This window comes from Neovison vison, chromosome 13, assembly GCF_020171115.1.
Source record: "Neovison vison isolate M4711 chromosome 13, ASM_NN_V1, whole genome shotgun sequence".
NCBI classification, from domain to species: Eukaryota; Metazoa; Chordata; class Mammalia; order Carnivora; family Mustelidae; genus Neogale; species Neogale vison.
The window spans coordinates 132,380,634-132,404,823 of NC_058103.1; the positions used below are offsets into that span (position 1 = coordinate 132,380,634).

Here is a 24,190-nt window from a genome sequence, read left to right on the forward strand (position 1 = left end):
CATTACCTTGCATCAGATAGAATGGGCTAGGTTATGGTGGTAACAAGTATCCCCAGATCTCAGTGGGTTAAAACAATAGAACTTTATTTCTCACCCATGCTACACTGTCCAATGTTGGTGAGTTATGGGGCTCTACCCGTTACAGTCACCTAGATTGATGGTGCAGTCTCCATCTACAACTTGCCAGTTACCGTGCCAGAAGGAACGAGTGCTCTGCACAATGTCTCACTACAAGAACAACTCAGGCTTGGAAGTGATACATGTAAGTTTTGCTCACACGGCCCTACACAACCACAAGGAGACTCTGGAAAGTACAAACTTACCACATAAAGGGAAGTTGGGGAGCTAGAAATATTTTTAAACAGCACTAATGACCACCACATATCAAAAAGGGAGAAAGCATTAGGCTGACTTTGGGTCTTTCTGTATAGCAATATAATATTGAGGCAGAAAGCTAAAAAGAGCCCTGCTCCTACCCTTTCAACAACCAAAACACTGAACATTGCAAATTCACAACTTAATTTGAACCCATCAGACAGCTGAGGTCCCAAGGCAACCAACCCACCGAAATTCAAAGGACATGAGAATTTCCATTTTGAGAAGCATGAGCACCTATTCACCTGGGCAGATGTTTTAGTGGAAAAAAAGGTGAACAGTGTGCAGGGTCACGTAGGTAATTCAGCAGAGAGAGGGAGGAGGCTATATGGAGAGTCAGATGGCTAGGCACAGTCACAGAAATGAAGGATGTCTTTGATTGGAACATCAGCAGGCTCAGCAGAACTGAGAGAGAGCTGATCAAGTGTCATTTATATTGAAAATGCAAGGCTGGCCCACCATTCAAAAGTCAACCATTGTTTTTCACCACATTAGCAAACTAAAGAAGAAAAGGTAGATGAACATCTAAGTCAATGCAGAAAAAGACAAATTCAACGTCCATCCATGATTTAAAAACAAAACAAAATAAAAATTCATAAAACAAGGAAAAGGAGGGAACTTCTGTAACCTGATAATGAGCATCTATGGAAAACTTAGAGCTAACATTATATTTAGTCCCGAAAATCAGAAACAAGGCAAGGATGTATGCTCTCAGCACATCTATCCAACATTATACTGGAGGCTCTAGTCAAAGCAATAAGGCAGAAAGATAGAGAAAAAGAGGGAGGAAGGGAAGAAGGGTGAGAGGGAGAGAAGGAAGAGGGAGAGGAAAAAAGAATTAAGAGGCTCCCAGACTAGAAAGGAAGTTACGTAACCTTCTCTCTTTGCAATTCTCATGACTGCCTACATAGAAAACCCCAAAGAATCTACAAAAGAGCTCCAGAACTGTTGAGTTTAATAAGAGCACAGGATACATGGTCAGTAACAAAAACCAAATTTCTATATACTAGCAATGAACAAGAGACAAGTAAAACTTTGAAGTACCATTAAAATAGCACCGAAATTAAAAATAGAGATTCTCTATGACCCTGCAATTGCATTTCTGGGTATTTACCCCAAAGATACAGATGGAGTGAAAAGAAGGGCCATCTGTACCCCACTGTTTATAGCAGCAATGGCCACAGTCGCCAAACTGTGGAAAGAACCAAGATGCCTTTCAATGGAAGGATGGATAAGGTCCATATACACTATGGAGTATTATGCCTCCATCAGAAAGGACGAATACCCAACTTTTGTAGCAACATGGACGGGACTGGAAGAGATTAGGCTGAGTGAAATAAGTCAAGCAGAGAGAGTCAATTATCATATGGTTTCACTTATTTGTGGAGCATAACTAATAACATGGAGGACATAGGGAGATGGAGAGGAGAAGGGAAAGTGGAAGGAGAGATGCACCATGAGAGACTATGGACTGTGAAAAACAATCTGGGGGTTTTGAAGGGGCGGGGGGTGGGAGGTTGGGTGAGCCAGGTGTTGGGTATTGGGGAGGGCACGTATTGCACGGAGCACTGGGTGTGGTGCATAAACAATGAATTCTGTTACGCTGAAAAGAAATTAAAAAAAATAGCACCAACAAACATGAAATAGTATAAGCATACATATTATAAAATATGTTAAGACCTATATACCAAACACAGTACAACACTAACAGAATGTAAAAAGGCCCAAGAAAATGGAGGTCTATATCATGAATATGCCAATTCTCTCCAAATTGAAATATAGAGTCAGTGCAATCCCAGTCAAAATCCCAGCAGGATTTCTGGAGAAACTGATCAGCAGATTCCAAAATCCTTGTGAATGCAGAGGAACTAGGCTAGCCAAAGCAATCTGGGAAAAGAACAAAGTTGAGGGCTGGCAGTAAACAGACTCTCATTTCAAATGTTCTCTCATCCTCCTGACCCCACATGAAATTCAGCTCCCCACCCCCTATATTTAAGGCCATTGTTCTCCCTACAGGCCCTCAGCAGAGGGCCAGGCTGCTCACGTCTTGCCACTTCCAGACCATTGGCCTCCTACCTCAATCATGAATCCTCTCTCATCCGACCCTCATGCCACCAGCTCTGTTTGTCGTGACCCCTACTCAAGTTTTTAAAACAAACTTATTCAGAAGTTTGGTGTAGTCTTCTGCCTTCATCTCTTACAACCATATTGGGCACTCTGAACACCCACGGGGATGAGCCATTCAAGGAGACTCCCCAGCATTGACTTGAACTCTTTAAGTATCCTTCACCTCCTTCCATTTTAGTTAGCCCCTCCCAAGTGGCTTCCTCATCAGGACACTAGAGCAGTGGGTCAGGAGGGACCACAAGCTCACTAGCTCAATCTAGGCCTTCTTAGATGGAGCACTGTTGTTCCAACACTGTCTTCCCAGCCATAGCCACCTCCTCTGCGGACAAAGAAACAGGTCCTGAGAGGCTTCCACAGAGTGCAGGTGTCAAAAAGGACCCCAACGCCTTGGGACAGCAGGTCAAATACCACCAACCCATCAACTGAGTGAGAAAAAACTTAGATGTTTGACTGCCTCCGTGTACTCATTGAGCCTCCAGAACTACAAGATTCCCTGGGGATTTGTCTGCTCCCCCAGGGGTAGTGGTTCCACTGTGATTTAATTATGATTACCTATTGTCTTGTTAGGTGTTTTTAAATATGGAAAGAAAAGGGGCCCAGATTGAGACAGTGACTTAGGAGCTGTCACAATGAGATCTCAGAGTTAGTGCTGGCTGCCCCTGCCCCCATCCCAGGAAGACTATACAAGGCCACGGCTGACCCTGCACATGCCCTGTGACACCGGAAGAGAGAAATCATGGTTGTATGCACCATGAGGCAGCAAGACATACCTTGCAGGTAGGATAGGTCCCATGAGTGCTACAATCTGTATTACCCAGAGCCTGCTGGATCTATCACTCTGGAGGGCTGCTGGACCGCTGAACTTGGCCCATTCCTCCCTGCAAAACGAGGCAGGTTCTAGGGTGCCGGGCCCAGTCCAACCTTGTACTTTAGGTGTATTTTTTTTTTTATCTCTGTACGTCATTTCCCATTTGCCACCTGGTTTCACAGTGCCCTGGACCACCAGCAAGGAGCTCACCCCGACGAAGCCGTCATGCTGGTCAGCCTTCGAAAGGACTCTCAGGGAGGACTAATCCCAGGAGCCCAATTCCAGAGGGCAATGTTTTTCCCCTTCTTCGCAGACGCCAGGGTCCTCTAGTCTCCAGATCCCCACATACTGTGCTCCTGATGCACATTCTCTAGAGCTCCCTACACAGTACAAATACAATTTCACCACCCACGAAGGATCCCTTTCACCTTGCTCGCATCCTTTTGGAAAGGTTTTCGCACACCTTTGTCCAGGGAAAAGAGAGAAACCAGGTTCATTGTTCATATGCATTTTTAAGCAGCCAATTTGGGTTTTGGAAGAAAAAAAACACTTGTTGGAAGAAAAAGCAAGTAACAATATAAACAACTTTCTATGTCACTTTAAAAGAAATCAGATGCTGTACACGAGAATAGACTACTGTGGGAAATTGGAAAATGTCTTTCTCCAAATATCTTTAAAAAGGCAAAATAAATACCCATCTGTTCCCCGATGGCAGAACAGCAAAAATGTTAGAAAAGCAGTAGAACGCATCACAGCCACATTTGTAAAGACCTCTTTCAACCATGCATATCCTCCTTCACATATGTCAGAGGTGGGAAAGTGGGATGGTAAAAATGGAAAAGGAGGTCCAGGAAGCAACACCTTTATAGTGAGAATCTATAATCCTATAAAACATGCTCCGGAAAGACAGTCCCTCTTGCATTGAGCCTAACCTGAAGTGAATTAAGGACCGGGACTATATACATGAATAAAGTCTCCCGAAAATGTCTGTAAATGCATGGGATGGAATGCATGAATCAGGAGTGCCCTTGGCCGTCACCTTCAACGTGAGCCTCACAGCGTTGCAGTCCTCCTGCAGCGGGTTCAGCTTCAGCGTCTCCCCAAGGTTGCTGCAGCCCGACGACTGGTGCTGCCTTTCGCAGCAGACACACACCTCGACACTGTCAAACTTAATCTAGACAGAGGAACACAGACAGATCTCACAATTAAAACGGCATTCTGCCCTGGGCGGGGGTACACTTGAGCTACACAATTCAGATCGTGTGAAAACGCACCCCACTTCCATTTTCCTTAAGTAATAAAGCCAAAATGATTTTTTTATGGACAAAAAAATGAAACAACAACAACAAAAAAAACCCCACCAACCCCCCCTCCCCCACACCCCGGTAGGAATAACTTCACGTTCCAATTTCAAAAGTGATAAATTAAAAGGAATACATGTGGAGTGATCGAAGTTATGAAGTTACAATTTTGGGTGAGCTGCAGAAGGAGATTAAAGTAAAGGAACGGAAAACTGCTCATGCTATGGTATGCATGGAGATGTGTTCTCATGGCTCTGTGCCTTGGTTTACCAGTGCTGCTCCCTTCCTGACTCACTTCTTGGCCTACCAAACTCCTACTCATCCGTTAAGACCCAACTCCAGCGTCATCCTTGAGACCTTGTCTGGTTTTCCCTCTCTGGAGCTGCTTGCCTCTCCCCTAGGCAGCACACTCCCACCCCAGGTCTGCTGGAGAATTTTTTTTTTAAATTTTTATGTTTTTTAAAGATTTTATTTATTTGTCACAGAGAGAGAAAGAGAGCACAAGCAGACAGAGCAGCCGGCAAATAGAGAAACAGACTCCCCACTGAGCAAGAAGCCTGATGAGGGACTCGAACCAAGAACGCTGGGATCGTGACCTGAGCCGAAGGCAGATGCTTCACTGACTGAGCCACCCAGGCGTCCCTACTGGACACTTGTGTTGTCCAGCTGCAGTTTCTGTGTCCTGCGTGCCCCCTGAGGACAGTCACCACACGTCACCATCATAGCGTTCATAATGCAATGAGGTGTGGCATTTCAATAAATGTAGAATAAATAAAAATGTCTTGGAAAATTGCAAACCATGGGAAGAAAAAAAAAGGCAATTTGAGGGTTTTAAAAAGCCTGGAGCTCAGCAGGAGACCCTCAGAGTACACGGGCCGTCTTCCCCCGGCAGCCTGATGTGGGACTGCTCAGCCCAGGCTGCAGAGATGAGCAATACTGCATTCTTCCGTTCACTGGGTCCTGCACGCCCGCCACCCCTCACTTCCTCCTTCCCACTCCTAGTCGAGCCCTCCCCTGCACCTAATTGTTACCGCATGCACACCCAACTGCTCACAAACACAGACGTCCAGAAAGGAAAAGGAACAGCCACAGGTCAAGGGTATTGTCCACAGCCAAATTTTCATCTATTTTCAGCCTCTGGATAGTTTGTCCCTTACTTGATGCTTCAATTTTTGCTCTTTTAATTTGATCTTCTAACGTAATGAGTGACGGGCTGGTAGAAGAGGACGGAGGTCTGGAGGTCAGCAGCAGAAGAGCCGTACCTGCGTAAACTACCCATCCGACGGCAGGGGGCCTATGAAAGTCACCTTTGCCTCTCATGCTTTTACTGATGTCTCCAGACTCCAGAGCTGGAGTCCACACTGAGCACGGAGTGCAGCCCGCAAGCCCTAACAACACACCCGTAACAACAAACACCTCTCAGAGAAGGTACAGCCGGCACCTACTCTGGGTGTCTGCAGGGCCAGGCTGCTGGGTACAAGCCCTCCCACGACTCCCCTCCTTTGCGCAAGGCAGCCTGTCCTGCCGAGGCACAGAACACACAGAACTCTGGGCGCCAAGTGGGGACAGCTGGGTCTGGACCCCTGAATCCTGCACACCCAGATGTGTGCTCCGGGCAAGGCTGGTCAGGGCTCCCGCACACCCAGATGTGTGCTCCCGCCAGCTGGTCAGGGCTGTGAGGTGGCTGCAGGGACACTGTCCCATAACACACCCCTCGGTCTGCAGGTTCTTCTCCAACTAGAGATGCCACAAAATGAAGAAGGGGTGCCTGGTGGCTCAGTCTGGTAAGCATCTGCCTTCCTCTGAGGTCATGATCCCGGAGTCCCGGGATTGAGCCCCGCATCAGGCTCCCTGCTCAATGGGGAAGCTGTTTCTCCCTCTGACCTTTCCCCATCTTGTGTGGTCTCTCTCTCTCTCTCTCTCTCAAAATAAATAATAAATCAAATAATAATAAAAAAGGAATGAAGAAGTATATTTGGAAAGTACAACAGTCATTCCTCTTGCCTGGGAAAGTGTTTTGTGTTGGTCTCAGCCTATTGAGAGTGATGTTACTGGCTAGGAGAGGCTGGGGGCATTCACCTGCGCCCCTGTTACCTGTGATGAGTCCCCAGAGACATGACCCTGACTGGAGCTAATGATGTGGCTAGACCAGCCCTTATGGTTCTTAAAACAACTATAAGATGGTCCTCAGCAATACTCATCAGGGAATTTTGATAGAATAAAGCCTATTAGTCAAAGTTCCCGGAGGGTACCCCATATACCCAGGGCTGCTTAGGGATGCCACAATGGGGTGGGGAATCAGGGGAGAGGCCACCTGTGGCTTTGTCTTTGCTGTGATTCAGGGTGGGGTAGGTGCCCAGGATTTCATAGGTTCACTCTTAAAACATAAGAGCAAGTATTAGGGCACCGGAAGGGAAAAGCAGGGTCACTCAAGAGGTCAGCTCTTTGGGTCACCCAGCGCTTTCTAAGAGGGAATCTTCAGGGCTGGGGTGCCTGGCTCCTTATCTCATCATGTAGCTTGTAACTGTGGGCAGTGTGTTTATTTAGGATGGATGGCTTTGAAATGAATGCCTTGATAATCAAAAGCTTAATGTCAGGCACATACACTATAGAGACTCTTTCCCCGGAGCCCATTCTCCTTCCTCTGGTGTCCCCCACATTTTCTAGGGGAGCTCAACTGCTCAGGGAGGCCTCCCAACACCTTCCTTAATGCCTTCCGCCTTCCTCTTTTCTCTCCCTCTCTCGGGGCCACTCCTGGTCCCCCTCACTCTTCTGCTTTCTCCTCTGACCACGGCATTTACCACCTCCACACATGCCCTAGGACTGGTTCATTCTGTTCATTTTCTGTTCCATGCATCAAGAATATAAGGGGGCGCCTATGTGGCTCAGTCATTTAGGTGTCGGCCTTCAGCTCAGGTCATGATTCCGGGGGTCCTGGGATCAAGTCTGGCATTGGGCTCCTTGCTCAGCAGGAAGCCTGCTTCTCCCTCTCCCACTCCCCCTGCTGGTGTTCCCTCTATCTCGCTGTCTCTCTCTCTCTGTGTCAAATAAAAAAATAAAATCTTAAAAGAAAAAAACAACCCAAAACGAGTGTAAAGCTAAGATTTGGATCTGTGTTATTCGCAGATGCACGGGAGAACCTACAACAGCTCTGACTGGGGATGGCTTTCTCTCTCGATCTCTCCACAACCTGCCTGCTACCCGCGCTGGAACAATATGAAAGGATCCTAGTTCCCATATTTCCCCTGAAAGGGGCAACACATTACGCTGTCCACTAGCCTCATTGGCCTAATTAGCTTATTGTGTCATACTCTTAACTGTGGGCATAAAATAGCCTAATGCTAGAAGAGGAAGGAGAAGACAATTTTGGGGGAGCAGGCAAGACTAGCTAAGTCTTCAATGGAGCAAAAAGGCCTAAAACAAGATTCTCATGGTGCCCATGGCTATGTCTGCATAAACTTGAAATGGTGTCCCTTGTTAGGTATCTATCTAAGTATTCCTGCTCTGAATTCAAAGCCACAGCCCAACACTTTCTACAGAGTGCACATTTTTTCAACTGAAAATTAAGATTCTATAATAAGGGAAAATCTATTTAAAATACCGGAAGTACCTAGTAGTACCTCAGGGAATGCTCAAGACCAACCATCACCCACATGAGTAAATGCACAGCCCACCGATTTACTGAGACCAAGTGTGGCTTGGTCATGGTGTGGCTGGGATTTGATTTAATTTTAATGTAATTTAATTTGAATGTAAAAAAAAAATTCCTACACAACCTTTAGAAAAAAAACACTGGAGAAGATCTTTAGGATCTAAGGCTAGGCAAAGAGTTCTTGGAGCGACACCAAAAGTATAAGAGCAAAAATGGAATTTTATGCTATAAATGACCAGTTACGAGGATGAAAGAAATACTATAGGCTATGAGAAAATATTTCCGAACTACATATTTCAACAAAACCATAGACCATATATGATTTCTGTCTTTTATTCTAAAGTTTTAACTGTTTTGTTTTATTGCTTGCTGAGTGTCCTCTCTGCCCATCTCTAATTCACCCTCGATCTCGCCAGAAGAACTGAAAATATCCTGAGTATGATCTTACACATCCAAGGTTCTGTCGGCTTGGTATTTTCTTCTTGGAGACCGCTGCACTGAGACCCTATCTTCTGCTTTAATCTGGACTAGTTAATCCATAGGCAGTCCATACACGCTGGTCATGTACATGTTGGGAAATACTTCTGCCTCCGTCCCTCGGGGCACCTGGGTGGCTCAGTCCTTAAGTGTCTGCCTTTGGCTTGGGTCATCATCCCAGGATCTTGGGATCGAGTCCCACATCAGTCTCCTTGCTCAGTGGGGATTCTGTTCTCCCTCTGCCTGTTGCTCCCCTTGCTTGTGCTCTCTCTCTCCCTGACAAATAATTAAATAAAATCTTAAAAAAAAAAAAAAGTCTCTCTCTTTCCTGAGTTAGATACCCTCTTCTCCTGTTTCTTGGCTTACAGTCTCACTGTGGGGAAGTAAGCTCCTTCAGGACTTTTCTGGCTAAAATTTAAGACTGCAAATCCCACATAAGCCAGGATGGGGAGCACTGGAGATCTTCATACAAGTCTAGTAGGTGCATAAATTGACACAACCCCTTTGGAGAATGGTGAGACATTATCTACACTGTAGTATGAAACTTAGGATGAGCTTGATATTTCTACCCATAGATATCTAACTGCTCCAGTACCATTTGTTGAAAAAGGCTATCATTTCTCCATTGTTTTTGACCTTTGTCAAAAATTGGTTGAGTATATTTCTGGGTTCTCTAATTTTGTTCCTTTTGTCTATTTCTCTCTCTCTCTCTGTTTTGGTTAATGTGGCTATAAGTCTTTAAATCAAATAAGCTGATTCCTGCCCTTCATTCTTCTTTTTAAAAATAGTTTCTTTGTCTGAGCAGCTGGGTGGCTCAGTTGGTTAAGGTTGGACTCTTGATTTTGGCTCAGGTCATGATCTCAAGGTCATGGGACAGAGCTCCACCTCAGGCTCTGTGCTGGGCGTGGAGCCTGCTTAAGACTCTCTCTTTCTGGGGCAACCTCCTACACTGTTGGTGTGAATGCAAGCTGGTGCAACCACTCTGGAAAACAGCATGGAGGTTCCTCAAAAAGTTGAAAATAGAGCTACCCTATGACCCAGCAATTGCACTACTGGGTATATACCCTAAAGATAGAAACATAGTGATCTGAAGGGGCACGTGCACCCAAATGTTTATAGCAGCAATGTCCACAATAGCCAAACTATGGAAAGAACCTAGATGTCCATCAACAGATGGATGGATAAAGAAGGAGTGGTATATATATATATATATATATATATATATATATATTGCAGCCATCAAAAGAAATGAAATCTTGGGGCGCCTGGGTGTCTCAGTGGTTTAAGCCTCTACCTTCAGCTCAGGGTCATAATCTCAGGATCCTGGGATTGAGCCCCGAATTGGGCTCTCTGCTCAGCAGGGGGCCTGCTTCCCCCTCCCCTCAGCCTGCCTCTCTGCCTACTTGTGATTTCTCTCTCTGTCAAATAAATAAATAAAATCTTTACCAAAAAAAAGAAAGAAAAGAAATGAAATCTTGCCATTTACAATGATGTGGATGGAACTAGAGGGTATTATGCTTAGGGAAATAATCAATTGGAGAAAGACAACTATCATATGATCTCCCTGATATGAGGAAGTGGAGATGCAACGTGGGGGGTTTGAGGGTAGAAAAGAATAAATGAAACAAGATGGGATCAGGAGGGAGACAAACCATAAGAGACTCTTAATGTCACAAAACAAACTGAGGAAGGCCGGGGGTGGGGGGGTAGGGAGAAGGTAGTGGGGTTATGGACATTGGGGAGGGTATGTGCTTTGTGCTACGGTGAGTGCTGTGAAGTGTGTAAACCTGGCGATTCATAGACCTGTACTTAATTAATTTTTTTTTAAAGATTATCCTTTTTATTTTTTTATTTTTTTTCCCATTAATTAATTTTTAATTAAAAAATTTAAGAAGACTTTCTCTTTCTTTCACCTGCCCCTCCTCCACCACCCATGTTCTCTCTTTTCTCTCTCTCTCTTAAAAAAAAAATTGTTTCTTTCCCTTTCCATATACATTTTAGTATAAAATTGTCTACAACATCTATAAAAAAACTTGTTGGGGTTTTGACAGGAATTGCATTAAGCCTGCATATCTATTTAGGGAGAATTGATATCTTTACTTTGTTGTATCTTCCATTTCACGAATGCAGTATGTCTCTCCATTTATTTAGAATTCACTGATTTATTTCATCATCATTATGCAGTTTTCAATGTATAAGTCTTGTATATATTTTGCTATATTTACACCTGTGCATTTTTTATATTTATATTTTTTCTTTTTTAAAAAAAGATTTTATGTATTTATTTGACAGACAGAGATCACAAGTAGGCAGAGAGGCAGGCAGAGAAAGAGAGGGGGAAGCAGGCTCCCCGCTGAGCAGAGAGCCCAATGCAGGGCTCAATTCCAGGACCCTGAGATCATGACCTGAGCCGAAGGCGGAGGCTTAACCCACTGAGCCACCCAGGTGCTCCCACCTATGCATTTTTTTAAAGACAGTTTTACTTATTTGAGAAAGAGAGAGGAGGAGTAGAGGGAGATGCAGAGAGAGAGAATCCCAAGCTGACTTCACATTCAGTGTGGAGCCTGAGCAGGGGTTCAATCTCACAACCCTAATATCAGGACCTGAGCTAAAATCAAGAGTCAGATGCTTAACTGACTGAGCCACACAGGTACCCCACTTTTATTATCTTTTTGATGTCTGTAGAGTCTGAAATGACATCCCCACTTCATTTCAAACATTAGTAATCTGTGTCTTCTATTTTTTTCTTATCGTAGATTTGTCAATTTTATTGGTCTTATCAAAGTATCAGCTCCTTTTTTCATTGATGTTCTCAACTGTTTTCCTGTTTCCAATTTCCACTGAGTTGGCTTTTTTATTTCCTACTTGCTTTGGGTTGATTTTGTCTTCCTTTTCTAGTTTCTTAAGGTAGGAAGTGAGGTTACTGATTTGAGACTTTAGTTCCTTATGTAAGCACCTAGTACAACAAATTTCCACTCAGTATTACTTTAGCAGCATTTCCCATATTTTGATACGCCATCCTTCCTAAATATATTTGAATTCCCTCTGCGACTTTTTCTTTGATCCATGGATTCTTTAGAAATGTGTTGTTTAATTTCCACATATTTAGAAATATTCCTCCTAACAGTCATGAAAACTTACAATATGGCCAGAACTTCCATGTTAAAGACGAGTAAGATGGAAAGACAACATTTGGCAACCACACAAATATCCTACAGCAGGAAAAGGGGAAGGTAATGAGGAAATACAGACTCACAGCCTATAAACAGGACACCTCGCTATTACACTGGTTTTAGAAAACAGAAAATCTTTTCTTCCTAACTGTTCTTTTTTCTCCCCATAGGTAAATCATCATTTTTCTATGGCTGCTTCAAGATTTTTTCTTTGTCTTTATTTTTCTTAAGTTTGACGATGATGTGTCTTGGTGCAGATTTCTTTGGGAATAGTCTGTTTGGATTTGCTCCACTTCCTGAATTTTTAGGCTAACATCTTTTTACCAAATTTAGGGAGTTGTCAGCCATTATTTCTTCAAGCGTTTTTCAGCCTTGCTTTTTTAATCCTCTCTTTCTGTAACTCTTAATGACATGAATGTTAGTCCATAAGCCGCTGAGGCTCTGCACATTTTTGTTTCCAGTCAATTTCTTCTCTGGTGTTCAATTTGGGTAATTCCTATTGTTCCATCCTCCTGTTCACTGATTCTTTTCTCTTTCCCTTTAAACCCAGCCACTGAGCTTTTTTATTTCATTCATTTTGAGTTCTAAAACTTCTCTGTGGTTCTTGTATATTTCTTCTACTTCTTTGCTGAGGCTTTTATTTATTTTTTTAATTTCAGGAAATGTTCATAATTCCTGATAGAGGCATTTTTATCATAGACTACACATGAACATATGAAAGTCAAAATAATAAAACTGTGAGAAGGTAAGATAGGAGAATAACTTCATGTCCTTGGAGTAGGAAAACACTTCTTAAACATGACTAAAATGTGCTAATCATAAACAGATGACTGATGTATCTGACTATTTAAAATGAAGAATTTCTTTTCATCAAACAATACCCACATTAGAGTAAAAGCAGGAGATTTTGCATCACAGGTAAGTACAGAGGATTTATATCAAACAAAACAAAACAAAACAAAAAAACAAACAGAAAACCCTCTCTAAACATTAAGAAAAAGACAAACAACCCAGTGTGAAGCATGTGATAAGAAACCCCACCACAACCTTAATCTGAGAATCATAAATCAAAATTACAATGAGATGTCTGTTACACCCTCACTAGAATGGCTAAAATGGAAAAATAATTATAACAGACAATACCAAGTTATAATGAGGATGTGAAACAATAGGAACTCTTACACACTGCTGATGGGGGTATGAAATGGTACAACAACTTTGGAAAACAGCTTCTTGTTATATACTTACATTAAAGATTACTACCCAATCTCATGTAACATCCAAAAGATATTCTAATTCTAGGAACATATCCCCAAAATGCATGCAATGGTAACAAAAATCATGAGCTAGAAAGTTCAGAGCAACATTATGCAAAATAGCCTCACACAGAAAAAATGTTTGAGGTCCATTCACAGTGAATGGACGAATGAACAATATTATACTCCCAGTATGCACTGCTACAAAGCAGTGAACATGAGTGAACTATGGCTATATACCACATGAATAAATTACACAACATAAAGGTGAATGCAAGAAGCCAGACACAAAAGACATATGAAGTGTGTTTTTGTTTAGATGAAGTCCCAAGAAATTCGCAGAATTATACTGTGGTGTTCAGAGGTACATGCACAGTTGGTACAACTCTATAGAAAATAAAAGATGGGAATATCCTAAAAATTGAGATGGTGATCATTCTCAGTGGGAATGTAAAGGCAGCAAAATAGGAGTACCTAGGGAGAGCCTTGGGTTACTGGGGAAGCTCTTTTTCTAGATTTTACTGAAGGTCATGTGGATAGTTGCCTGATGATAAATGGCTGAGCCTTATATTTTTGTTTTGTGCACTTTCTGAAATATGTTTTACATTTTCAATGAGAAAGGTTGAAAACAAATGGCTTACCTGAAAACAAATAAAATGCAAAACTTAAATTAGTAAAAGAACAAAAACCAAATTAACAGAAAATAGGGAAAAATAATTTGACACACATACAAAATGAAACAAATGAAATAGGAATAAAGATAATAGCATAATAAAGCCTAAAGATGACTTGTGACCAAAAACAAAACAAAACAAAACAAAAAACCCCAAGAAACAATCCCTCCCCCCAAAACAAACAAAAAACCCAGACAAATGCCTGGTAGGATTAAAAACAAACAAATGCCTAAGCAACTACACTGGAGAGGAGAAAGGAGCTTTAACTATACACATGTTAGAGATTTCAAGAATATGAGGCGCTTTCTAGCTATAAATCCAAAAATCTAGAAAACATGGATAATTTCCTAGCAAAATATAAACCACTGCACTAAGTCCAAGAGATGCAGTAAACTCAAAGTCCCATCACCATAAGAGATAATGAAAATTCCAAAATGGTACTTCAGGCTCCGTTCATTACAATGTTTTATGAAAAGATAACTCCTACATTTTAGCTAGTGTAATAAGATAAGAAAATATTATACACTGTAAATATTGGAAAGACAGCATTGTCTTTCTTTCCAAATGATATGACTGAATATCTTAAAAACCTAAGAGAATATACTTAAAAACAACTGGAATTAAGAATATTTGCTATATTGAGTATAATAAATAGGATATTAGTAACAACAAAAACAACAAAATAAAAATAAAAATGGCGGGGCACCTGGCTGGCTTGATCAGAGGAGCATGCCACTCTTATTCTGGGGTATAGAGATTACTAAAAAAATAATTAAATAAATCTTAAAAAAATAAAAATGGAAAACATATTGAACTCAAAGTTAATAATAATACAGAATACCTAGAAATGCATTAAACATGAAATAAATTAAACATGAAAATTAAATGAACAATGTGAAGCTATGCATCACAAATAAAAACAAAGCCACCCATTGTTATTCAATAGCAAAAACTCAGGTATAGTAGATCTGGGTCATTCTATCTGGCTACCCACTGCCATTAAGTCTTCCTCCTCGGTTTGGGGAATCCTCACCTTATGAGTCTTCCACCTTCTCCAGAAATGCTTTCTAGGCCTGTCTTGTTGAGATGGAGACCTTGAGGGAGGGCTCCACCCATGAGACACCCCACACCAGACTTTAGGTGGGAGCTTAGGACACAGAGGTATGTACTGAACTCCATTTTGAAATGGGGGGCAGCAGACACACACAGTTTCCAGAGGAGGCAGGAACTCAGGCTCTAGAGACAATATCCAAAGCCAGGGGTCAGCAGGGTGAGTAACAGGCTACTTGTGGGGTCACAGTCCAGTGATGATGAGGTTTTCCTCAAACCATTCCTTAGTATAATTTGAAGCATCATTCCTTTCCTAGCCTTATAGCTTCCAAACTTGGTTTCTGGCCATCCTGGAGACTCTGAGTTCTTTTGGTTCCTTCTGGGTGAAAAGTAGCTTGAGCTGGTTTCTTCACAGCTTAAAACCCAGACTGACACCACAGCCTGAGTCAGCAGAGGCACACAGTCTGCTCCTGAAGGGAAACGTATAATATCCGAAAAATTGCCAATTCCTTCCCAAGAAATGCTCAACACATGTGCTGGCATTCCAATCAGAATCCCAAGGGAGTGACTGGAACTGGACAAAATCATTTTAAAGATTTGTAGAGTAACAAATGTGTAAGAATTATCCAGAAATTTTGAAAAAAAAAAAAGTGATAATGGGAAGAGCGAATGTCATAATAGATATTTGTGTTACAATTAACACACTGAAGTCAAGCCTTAAAACAGGCAGAGTTCAACCAGATAGAACAGTTTCAGAAATCAGAATGATAATTTATAGGAACTCAGTATGTGGAAAACATGGCATCTCAATTCAGTAGGAAAAAGATAGTTTGCTTAATAATAGGTACCGGCATCATAAGCTATTTATCTCTGATTTTCTCAAAACAAATAAAAACAAAATATATTTGACTAAGCTTCTAAATTAAAACAGTAAAAACCCAGAAAAAAATGTAAAAGAATCATTGCATAAAGATGGAGTGTAGAGTCCTTTGAAAAGCAAACCAAGAAATGTTATAAAATTCTCAAGACAAAAGACAGACCAGGACAAAGTCTCTGGCCAGCGAGGTCCAGAGTAGAGCCATCACTACACATACATTTTCCACCAAGGCTGCTAACCCACCAGGTTATGGGTCTGGAGATCCCAGATATGTTTTCAGGAGATAGGTAAAGAGTTAATATCCCTAACAACTTTAGGGAGCATAAATACAAATGCTTGGGGACTAAAAATGGGAAGAAAATGTGAGGAATAACTTTGTGCCAGCAAATTTGAAAATCTAGAAAAAACAGACCATTTTCTATGAAAATGTCAATTAATAAAATTGGCAATCTGAAAAGCAAAACAAAATGGAACAGCCAGGTTTACAAAAACATGGACCGACTACGAACCATAGAAGGAATCTTACAAGGCGGCACCTGAGGACATCTAGGTGGCCTAAAATACGTGCCACGTTCTTTAGAGGCTCGGCAGGGATGAAGTCCCTCAGTTCCCTCACCTGTCAATGACTCCACCAAAGATTCCAAGTCCTGGAGAAGAATTCCGGTTGGAACAGCTTGGTTCACCGGCCTGCCTCGTGGCTCAGGGAGTGCTGGGCACCAAGAATGCACATAATGGGGAGATGGGCTGCCCAGAAGAAAGCAGGCCAAGTGGCCGTCCAGAAAATCTCATCTGGTTTAGAGACTAATTAACTCACAAAAAGAAGCCATAAGAAATTCACCAAATGGTTGTTTTCCTTTTCTTCTTCCCACGGAATCATATTAATACACAAGGTCAAATTACGCTCTGGCAAGTTCTCGTCATGCCATGACCACAAGCAGGCGGGCATCCCTGGCAATTCACCAGCTCTGGATCTGGGAGCATTGCCTTTGGCTTTGGTGTGTCGTTCTGTTCAACTGGACAAAGTGTCCTGAGTTCTGATCTGGTCTGCTGTCCCACATCTCAAACCCCACAAGGAATTATTTCACACAATCATGCACGATCATGCCATTACCTTGGCATGAAGACAGAAGGAGCTAGTGTAAACAGCAAGGCTGTTTCCTCAGGGGAAGATAGGAAGGGAAAGACTAGGCTTGGCTGGGAAGCAGAGTTTATCACGTTAAATAACCTTTCCGTGACCCCAGGGAATAGACATCAAAATAAATCTTTTCCATCAGTTGTTTCACTGAGTTTGTGATTAATTCCAAGAAAAATTCTGGAAACCTCCTGATTAGTTCTCTGACCTCAGCATCTTGGGTGTGCGGAAGGCTGACAGATTTATTTCGGGATTGCCCCTCCGTGTTCGGGTCACTGGGAACGACACAGCAGAGACTTTGCAAATGAAGCTGCAGTAATTTTTCATGAATCTCTTTGGAGCATTCACCAGCTAGCCGACCCCCTTATTTATGGTCCATCAGCCTGTCTGGGAGTAGAAAGGACTTAGACAGCAGAGAGGGATGCCCCGCGATTCTTTTAAGAAGCACAAATGAGACAGCTATGTGACCTTCAGACACTTTCACAAGGAACGCAGCAGGGGAGGCTGACCCTAGGGGGCAGCCCATGGTCCCCCGGGGATGCTCAGTGGGCAGACCATCCCTGAGGGTGATGAGCCTGCTGAGACCTGGAGAAAGCAAAGTGTGGAGTCAGAGTCAGACCCACCTGGGGTGCTTTCTGCTAAGGAGTGACCCAGGACAAGTCACAGAACCTCTCTGAGCTTCCTGTTCCTGGGGTACAAGTGCGAAGTGCAAATACTGCTGGTTGGTGGTGTGTCTCACTGTGTTACTTTAATTGGAGAATAGGTTTGCAAAAACTCGGCCCTCGTTCTGAATACTTCTAGCATTCTACCGTTTTCACAGACATTCTCATTAATCTGTTGACATCTGCTAAAATCACTAACTTGGCTCATTCCGGCCCCGCCCTGCTAATTCGAGTGACCCCTCTGTCCTGCCGTATCCCTGCGGCTGGCAGTGGCGGGTTCCTAAAACGCAGGCTCTGCTGATGTGAGACTAGAGAACTTACACGCTGGTGGGACACTCGGGACCCTGAATGACACGGGGCAGACCCCAGAAGTGCCTGTAATTGCATGACAAAGCTGAAAACCTTAGGCTGAGTGAAGGCCACACAACACAGGAGTCCATGAAATGGGATGTCCATATGAAATGTTCAGCCCAGGAAAACCTAGAGAGGGAAATAATAGTGGCTGCTTGGGGTTGGGGGTGGAGGTGGGAATAGGGTGTGGGGGAGGGTGATACCTAAAGGGTATAGGTTTGTTTGTTTGTTTTTGGTTTGTTTCTTTTTTGGGGGGAGGCGATAAACATGTTCCAAAATTGCCTGTGGTGGGGCCCCTGGATGGCTCAGTTGGTTGAATGTCCGGCTCTTGGTTTCAGATCAGGTGCTGATCTCAGTGTCATGAGATCAGGCCCCCGTCAGGCTCTACGCTCAATGTGGAGCCTGCTTGAGATTCTCTCTCTCCCTCCCTGCCTCTGCCCGTCCCTCTCCCCACCCACAAATAAATAAACAAAATCTTTTTAAAAAATAGAATTGACTATGGTAATCGTTATGCATATTGGTGGATATACTAGAAACTACTGAACTGTACACTTTAAATGAGTAAATAATATGGTGTGTGAATTATAGCCCAATAAAGGGGTTTAAAAAAATAGAAACAATTATCATCACTGTCTTAGCTTTAATGTTCTGCCAGTATGTTTAATATTCACAAGTATGCCAAGAACATAGAAAGTTTAAAACCAATGAACTCTACCTTCTCTATCACCATCTCCCCAATGTGATGCAGCTAAGAGATCAGTCTTAGCCAGACTCTCCGGACTGTGGAGAGAAGGCCACCTCTTCCTTCCCAAGTACCCCCTTCCTTTCTTGCCACAGCAGCCCTTGCAACCTGGCCTCGGGCTCTTCCTTGCTCTGGAGGCATTAGGGACTGGGGCACCTGCTCCTGCCAGAAAGGCAGTGGGTTCCCACCAGGCTTGGGGATGCAGCCAGCCAGTCACTAGGAGGACAGGACACCCCAGATTCCCTGCCAAGCCAGAGACACAACCCCACTTGCTAGCCTCTCCTGGCCTCGTTCTCCAAGGGCCTACATCTCCAGAAGGAAGATTCCAGGCAACTTGTTGCTCAGCAGGGATGGGGGTGAGAGGGGTTGGGGAAGCCTGTCCTGGCAATCATGGCCTGACCTGTGACTCTGACTTTGAAAATACAGAAGTAGCTAAGTCTTTGCTGTATTTCTTAAAATGAAAATACATTTGACATGGAACATTGTGTAAATGTAAGGTATACAACCTCACAACAGTAGTTTGGGTATATCTAAGACTCTGCCTCAGAGGGTCACCCACCCTGGGGAAGAGGGAAATAAGAGATTCTGCAGAACATTCTTGCCAGCCAAGCAGGAAACGTGGACAACAGCCTCATGAGACAAAGTTACCAGATGCTGTTCCATGCGGAGAAGCCAGGAAGGACCCCAGGTCCAACCCACAGACCTGGGTACATGGCTTGTCTGGGAATTTAAAAAGCAAGTTTCTTCCACGGTCATCAACTTAAAGGACCCAGGCAAAAAAATAACAAAATCTCTGAAAACATGAGCCAAGTAAACAACTAATGTCCTAGAGGAGATGCCAGGACACACAGAACCGTGTCCCCCTCCACAGCCCCCCGCCTATATTCCAGATGTGGACGGCTTCAGTTTTTCTATGATTTAGATGTCATGTAGGGGGTTCTTGGTTAGTATTTTTTCTTTCAAGAGAAAATGATCCTTTTAAAAAGTATGCATGTCCTTTAACTTGTTTTAGAATGCTTTGCCAAGACAGCAATATGTCAGTAATGACTGATAATTAGTTATAGATTATCCTACCACTTTTTATTTCTTGGGAGATGTCTGGGATTTTATTTTATTTTTTTAAGATTTTATTTATTTATTTGACAGACAGAGATCACAAGTAAGCAAAGAGAGACGGAGAAGCAGGCTCCCTGCTGAGCAGAGAGCCCGATGCGGAACTCAGTCCCAGGACCCTGGGATCATGACCTGAGCTGAAGGCAGACGCTTTAACCCACTGAGCTACCCAGGCACCCCAATGTTTGGGATTTTAAAAATTTCATAGTCTGATTCATTCTGAAGGAAATATGCAAAAAAAAAAAAAGTCAAATAGGCAGAGAGACATATAGATGAATTAACTCTACCCCATCTTAAGACTTTGAAATGGGAAACACCTTTTTCATTAGAGAAGTTAACTCTTAAACCAAGATACCGTGATACACTATAAAGATGGATTGATCCTTTGAAAAAGTTTTCGAGTACGTTTTTCAAATCATCTAAATATATGAAAAGGTTAGACATTCCTAGATTCTTAAAAAATATAAAGTGAAATTATTTGTGATCCCTGCAGGCTTTAAAAAGGGAAAATACAGACCAGAAAGGAAAGGGGAAAAAAATTACTTTGGTTCTTCACTAAAATAAACATTATTCTTAGGTGAAATTTTCTATTGGCCATATCTGCCGATACATACACATGTATATTTACATTTAACTCTAAGTGGACATAAAATCACTGCTTTGTGATGAATAATTGGGGCAGCTACTAGGACGTGACAGTTATCCAAGTCTGTGAGCCAGAACTGGGCTCAGCACTTTCCTTCTCTATTACCTTTAAAAATAGGAAACCGAGGTTCAGAGAGGTTAAGTGACTTGCCCGAGGTCCCAGAGCTTGTCTGGAGCCAGGACTGAATCCAGAACTTGTATTCAGAAGTTTGTACCACCTTTTCTTCACTTCACCTGTGTTTCGGACATGCCAAATTGTTTACATTCCTGGGACAAGCTGAGACCTTTCCACTCTCGCCGTTATTAATAGTTCCTTCCCTGGACTGTCCCCCTCAAACCACCCCGTCCAGGAACCACGTTCCTCAAGGCCCAGCTCAATGCCCTCCTGTGTGTAAACTTTCCTGATCTCACATTTAAAACTTTTGTCCTCTCTTCTCCCATTTCTTAACGATAGCACTCAGTTTATTTTGCTTTATGATGATATTTTAACTCTATCTTTTTTTTTTTCTTCCTAAAAAGCTGTTGTGGAATTCTTGAGAACTGGGACTTACTTTTGTGTCCCGCATAGAAGGGATGACAAACACAAGACACACATCCCCTCAGTTCCCCCTCTTTTGCTCGTGGTAAACACAGTTTTTGTACTTCTCCCCCGTGGAGTGCAGACACAGCCTCAGAGTCCTACTTAACACACTGCTTGCTCCCAGCAGCTACTTCCAGATGATGGAAATTGGCACCCAAGGTAGAACCTACTTTGCATGACAGATATGACTACCAAACAACAACAACAACAACAAAACAACCCACAAAAAAATAAAACAGCAATAACAACAACAAGAAACACATGCTTCCAACTGAATGTACATAAGGATATTCTAAAATGCTGATGCCTAACTCAGGGACAATTAGCTTATTTCTTATTTCCCTTTGAAATGATTAAGAAATGTTGGCCTATAAGCAGGCTTCTAAGTGCTCTCCTTGCCTCTGCCCAGCAGCTGGGAGAAGCCATTCTCCCCTCTACCCCAAGCTACAGTCCAGGTTTGGGGGAGGCACCAGCACACAACAGAGGTCTGACCCCTAAGCAAATGGGACACACATACACTCCTGGTGGAAGTGAAGATCAGTCCAGACCACTTGGAAAACTGTCAGCATCCACCAAAGCCAAGCACATGTACACCCTAGGATCCAGACACTCCGCTTGACCAACAGAAAGGCATAGGGACGTTCATCAGAAGATGCTCACTGCGACATCCATAGCCTCACCGTCCTCACTAGCCTCTCTGGGAAGAACCCAAGATCCCTCAAGAGAAGAAGGGGAAAATAAACGGTGGCGTGTCCCCACAGCGAGAAGCCAGAACTACTTGTAGTGACCGACTCCGACTTACAGGGAGGATGGAAAAAACACTGTTCTCAGGCACGATTCTATTATCAGATGTTGAAAGCCAGGAAAGCTGATGGAGGTTAAGTCAGTGGTTGCTCTTGAGGAGGGTGAGCCCCAGGGAGAAGGAAAAATGGGGACTCCTGGGGATGCTGGCCCTTTCCTCTCTGCATCTGGTGCTGGTTCCCCACGTTTGCGAAAAGTCACTTAGCTGCACACTTCCAGTATGTCAGGAGGACAGCTGCAGGGGACGGAGGGAAGCCAGAATGTTGCGCGTTGACACTGTTTCTCCTACTGTGAATATCCGTGACTTACACTATTGCCGTTGTACTCAATGTGAAGAATGCAAAGAAAGGATCATGTTTTCCAAGTCTTGGCCAAAACATCCTGTACTGTACGCTGAGAAGCTTCTCTGCTTCTGCTCTCCCCAGTGGGACGGAGTACCCTAGGCTTAAATTCCCTGCCCCCACTCCAACAACGTGCGAGCATCTCTCAGGGCACGGGGTACACACTACCCACTGACACGCCATACAGAGTGAAAACATCCTCAGGACCAGCACTGCCTTCCCCGGAGCTGCACCGGGCCCCGCACAGCTGACTTTGGTGCACGGCTGAAGAGTTAGTGCACAAGCAAGGTAGATAGATGCAAAGTGTCCTTTAGGTTCATTCGGTCAGATTCTAGAGGCTTCAAAGAGGTTTTCTATTAATTATGTTTGTTATATTTTGCATTTTCTGAGACTCTGACTGTCTCCAGATCTTGTTGATCTTGGAGAGACAGCAGGTCCCAGGGCCAGCTGATCCCCGAAGAGTAAACAGCTTGCTTGTGAATCTGCCTTTTATATGCAAAGCTGCCACTCGGGAGCCTACACCCTCAACCGCCCTGCATCTCCAGTTCAAGCTCCAGGTCCGCATCCCTCCTGCCCTAAATCACCCCTGGGGACCACCCCAAGGTCCCAATGTCCCAAGGCCCCAAGGCCGAGGCTTGATCATCTAGCACCGTGAAGGTTCCCATTTGGCTTGCTGGGGGTCTCTCCAAGCTCATTAGAATGTAAATTTCCACCTTTACACAGACAGAGGATTTTAGGTCCCTACACTGCTTCATTATGACATTTCACACCATCAACGAAGCTTGGCAGTTGCAGACGGATCAATGTTTCCAAATTCCACTTTTCATATAATTCAAGGACATTAGAACTCGGACACGTGGTAGAGAAAGTGCACTCAGGCTGCTGATGAAGGCACGGAGCTGCCACGTTCATTGTTTTTTGTTTTGTTTTGTTTTGTTTTTTCAGTTTAGCATTTTTTTAAAAATTTCTTTTCAGCGTAACAGTATTCATTGTTTTTGCACCACACCCAATGCTCCACGCAATATGTGCCCTCCCTAATATCCACCACCTTGTTCATTGTTTTTAATTGTGTTTTGGAACAAGCATCAAAGGCACAATGAGACAATATTTAAAAATATTCTTTTCAAACCTCAAAGCTGATGAGAATCTAGGGTTTTTTTTTTGTTTGTTTGTTTGTTTTTTTGTAGATGCATGTGTGCACGTGTGTATGTCTTTATAAAACATTTAAGGTAAAAGTTATCTAATTCCAGAAGATAGTATTTTTATTGTAGCTTGCATTATATTGTTAGAAAGAAAACCAGAGACCCCAAATGGCATTATTTAGGTTAAAAGCCCCAAGTCAGTAAACCAGGGCTTCTTATCTAACCTAACGGTGGTTTCAACCTCCACCAGAAAGGGAGTCTTACTACCCAGTCAGTCTGGGAATGTTGTGTTGAGTACCAATAAGGTAAATGTCACAGGGCCCTCTCCATCCATGTCTCTCACCCCCAAAGGAAGAGGAGATAATCTGCATAGTTAAGCCCCCAAGCTCTTCCCCCAACTAAGAAAGAGAAAGTGACCACACCCGAAACAATCCTTTCTTTTTTTTAAGATTTTATTTATTTATTCAACAGAGAGAGAGACAGTGATATAGAGGGAACACAAGTAGGGGGAATGAAAGAGGGAGAAGCAGGCCTCCCGCCCAGCAGGGAACCCTTTGTTAGATCCCAGGACCCCAGGATCCTCACCTGAGCAGAAGGCAGATGCTTAAGGACTAAGCAATCCTGCCTTTTCTTTTGTTATTAACTCCTTGCCCCACCCTCCTTCCTATAAAAACCTTCCCTTTTTACCACTCCTCCCAAATCTTTCCCTCTACTTGCCAGACGGTATGCTGCCCCAATAATTCAAGTCAAGAATCACATAGTACTGGCACAAAAACAGACACATAGACCAGTGGAACAGAGTAGAGAGCCCAGATATGGACCTTCAACTCTGTGGTCAAATAATCTTCAATAAAGTGGAAAAAAGACAGTCTCTTCAATAAATGGTGCTGGCAAAATTGGACAGCTACACG

General features: G+C 43.2%; 1 protein-coding gene across 4 annotated transcripts in view; it reads right to left on the bottom strand.

Moving 5' to 3' along the window:
• The window catches only part of FAM189A1 (family with sequence similarity 189 member A1), a 489,761-nt gene that overhangs the window by 63,275 nt on the left and 402,296 nt on the right, over positions 1-24,190 (bottom strand). For 3 of the 4 annotated variants that reach the window (XM_044231807.1, XM_044231810.1, XM_044231811.1), the window contains exon 4: positions 4,350-4,484. The exons of the other annotated variant lie outside the window; for it this stretch is intronic. In XM_044231807.1, coding sequence (XP_044087742.1) covers positions 4,350-4,484 — 135 coding nt within the window. The remainder of the gene's footprint in view (positions 1-4,349; positions 4,485-24,190) is intronic. 4 annotated transcript variants of the gene reach the window in all.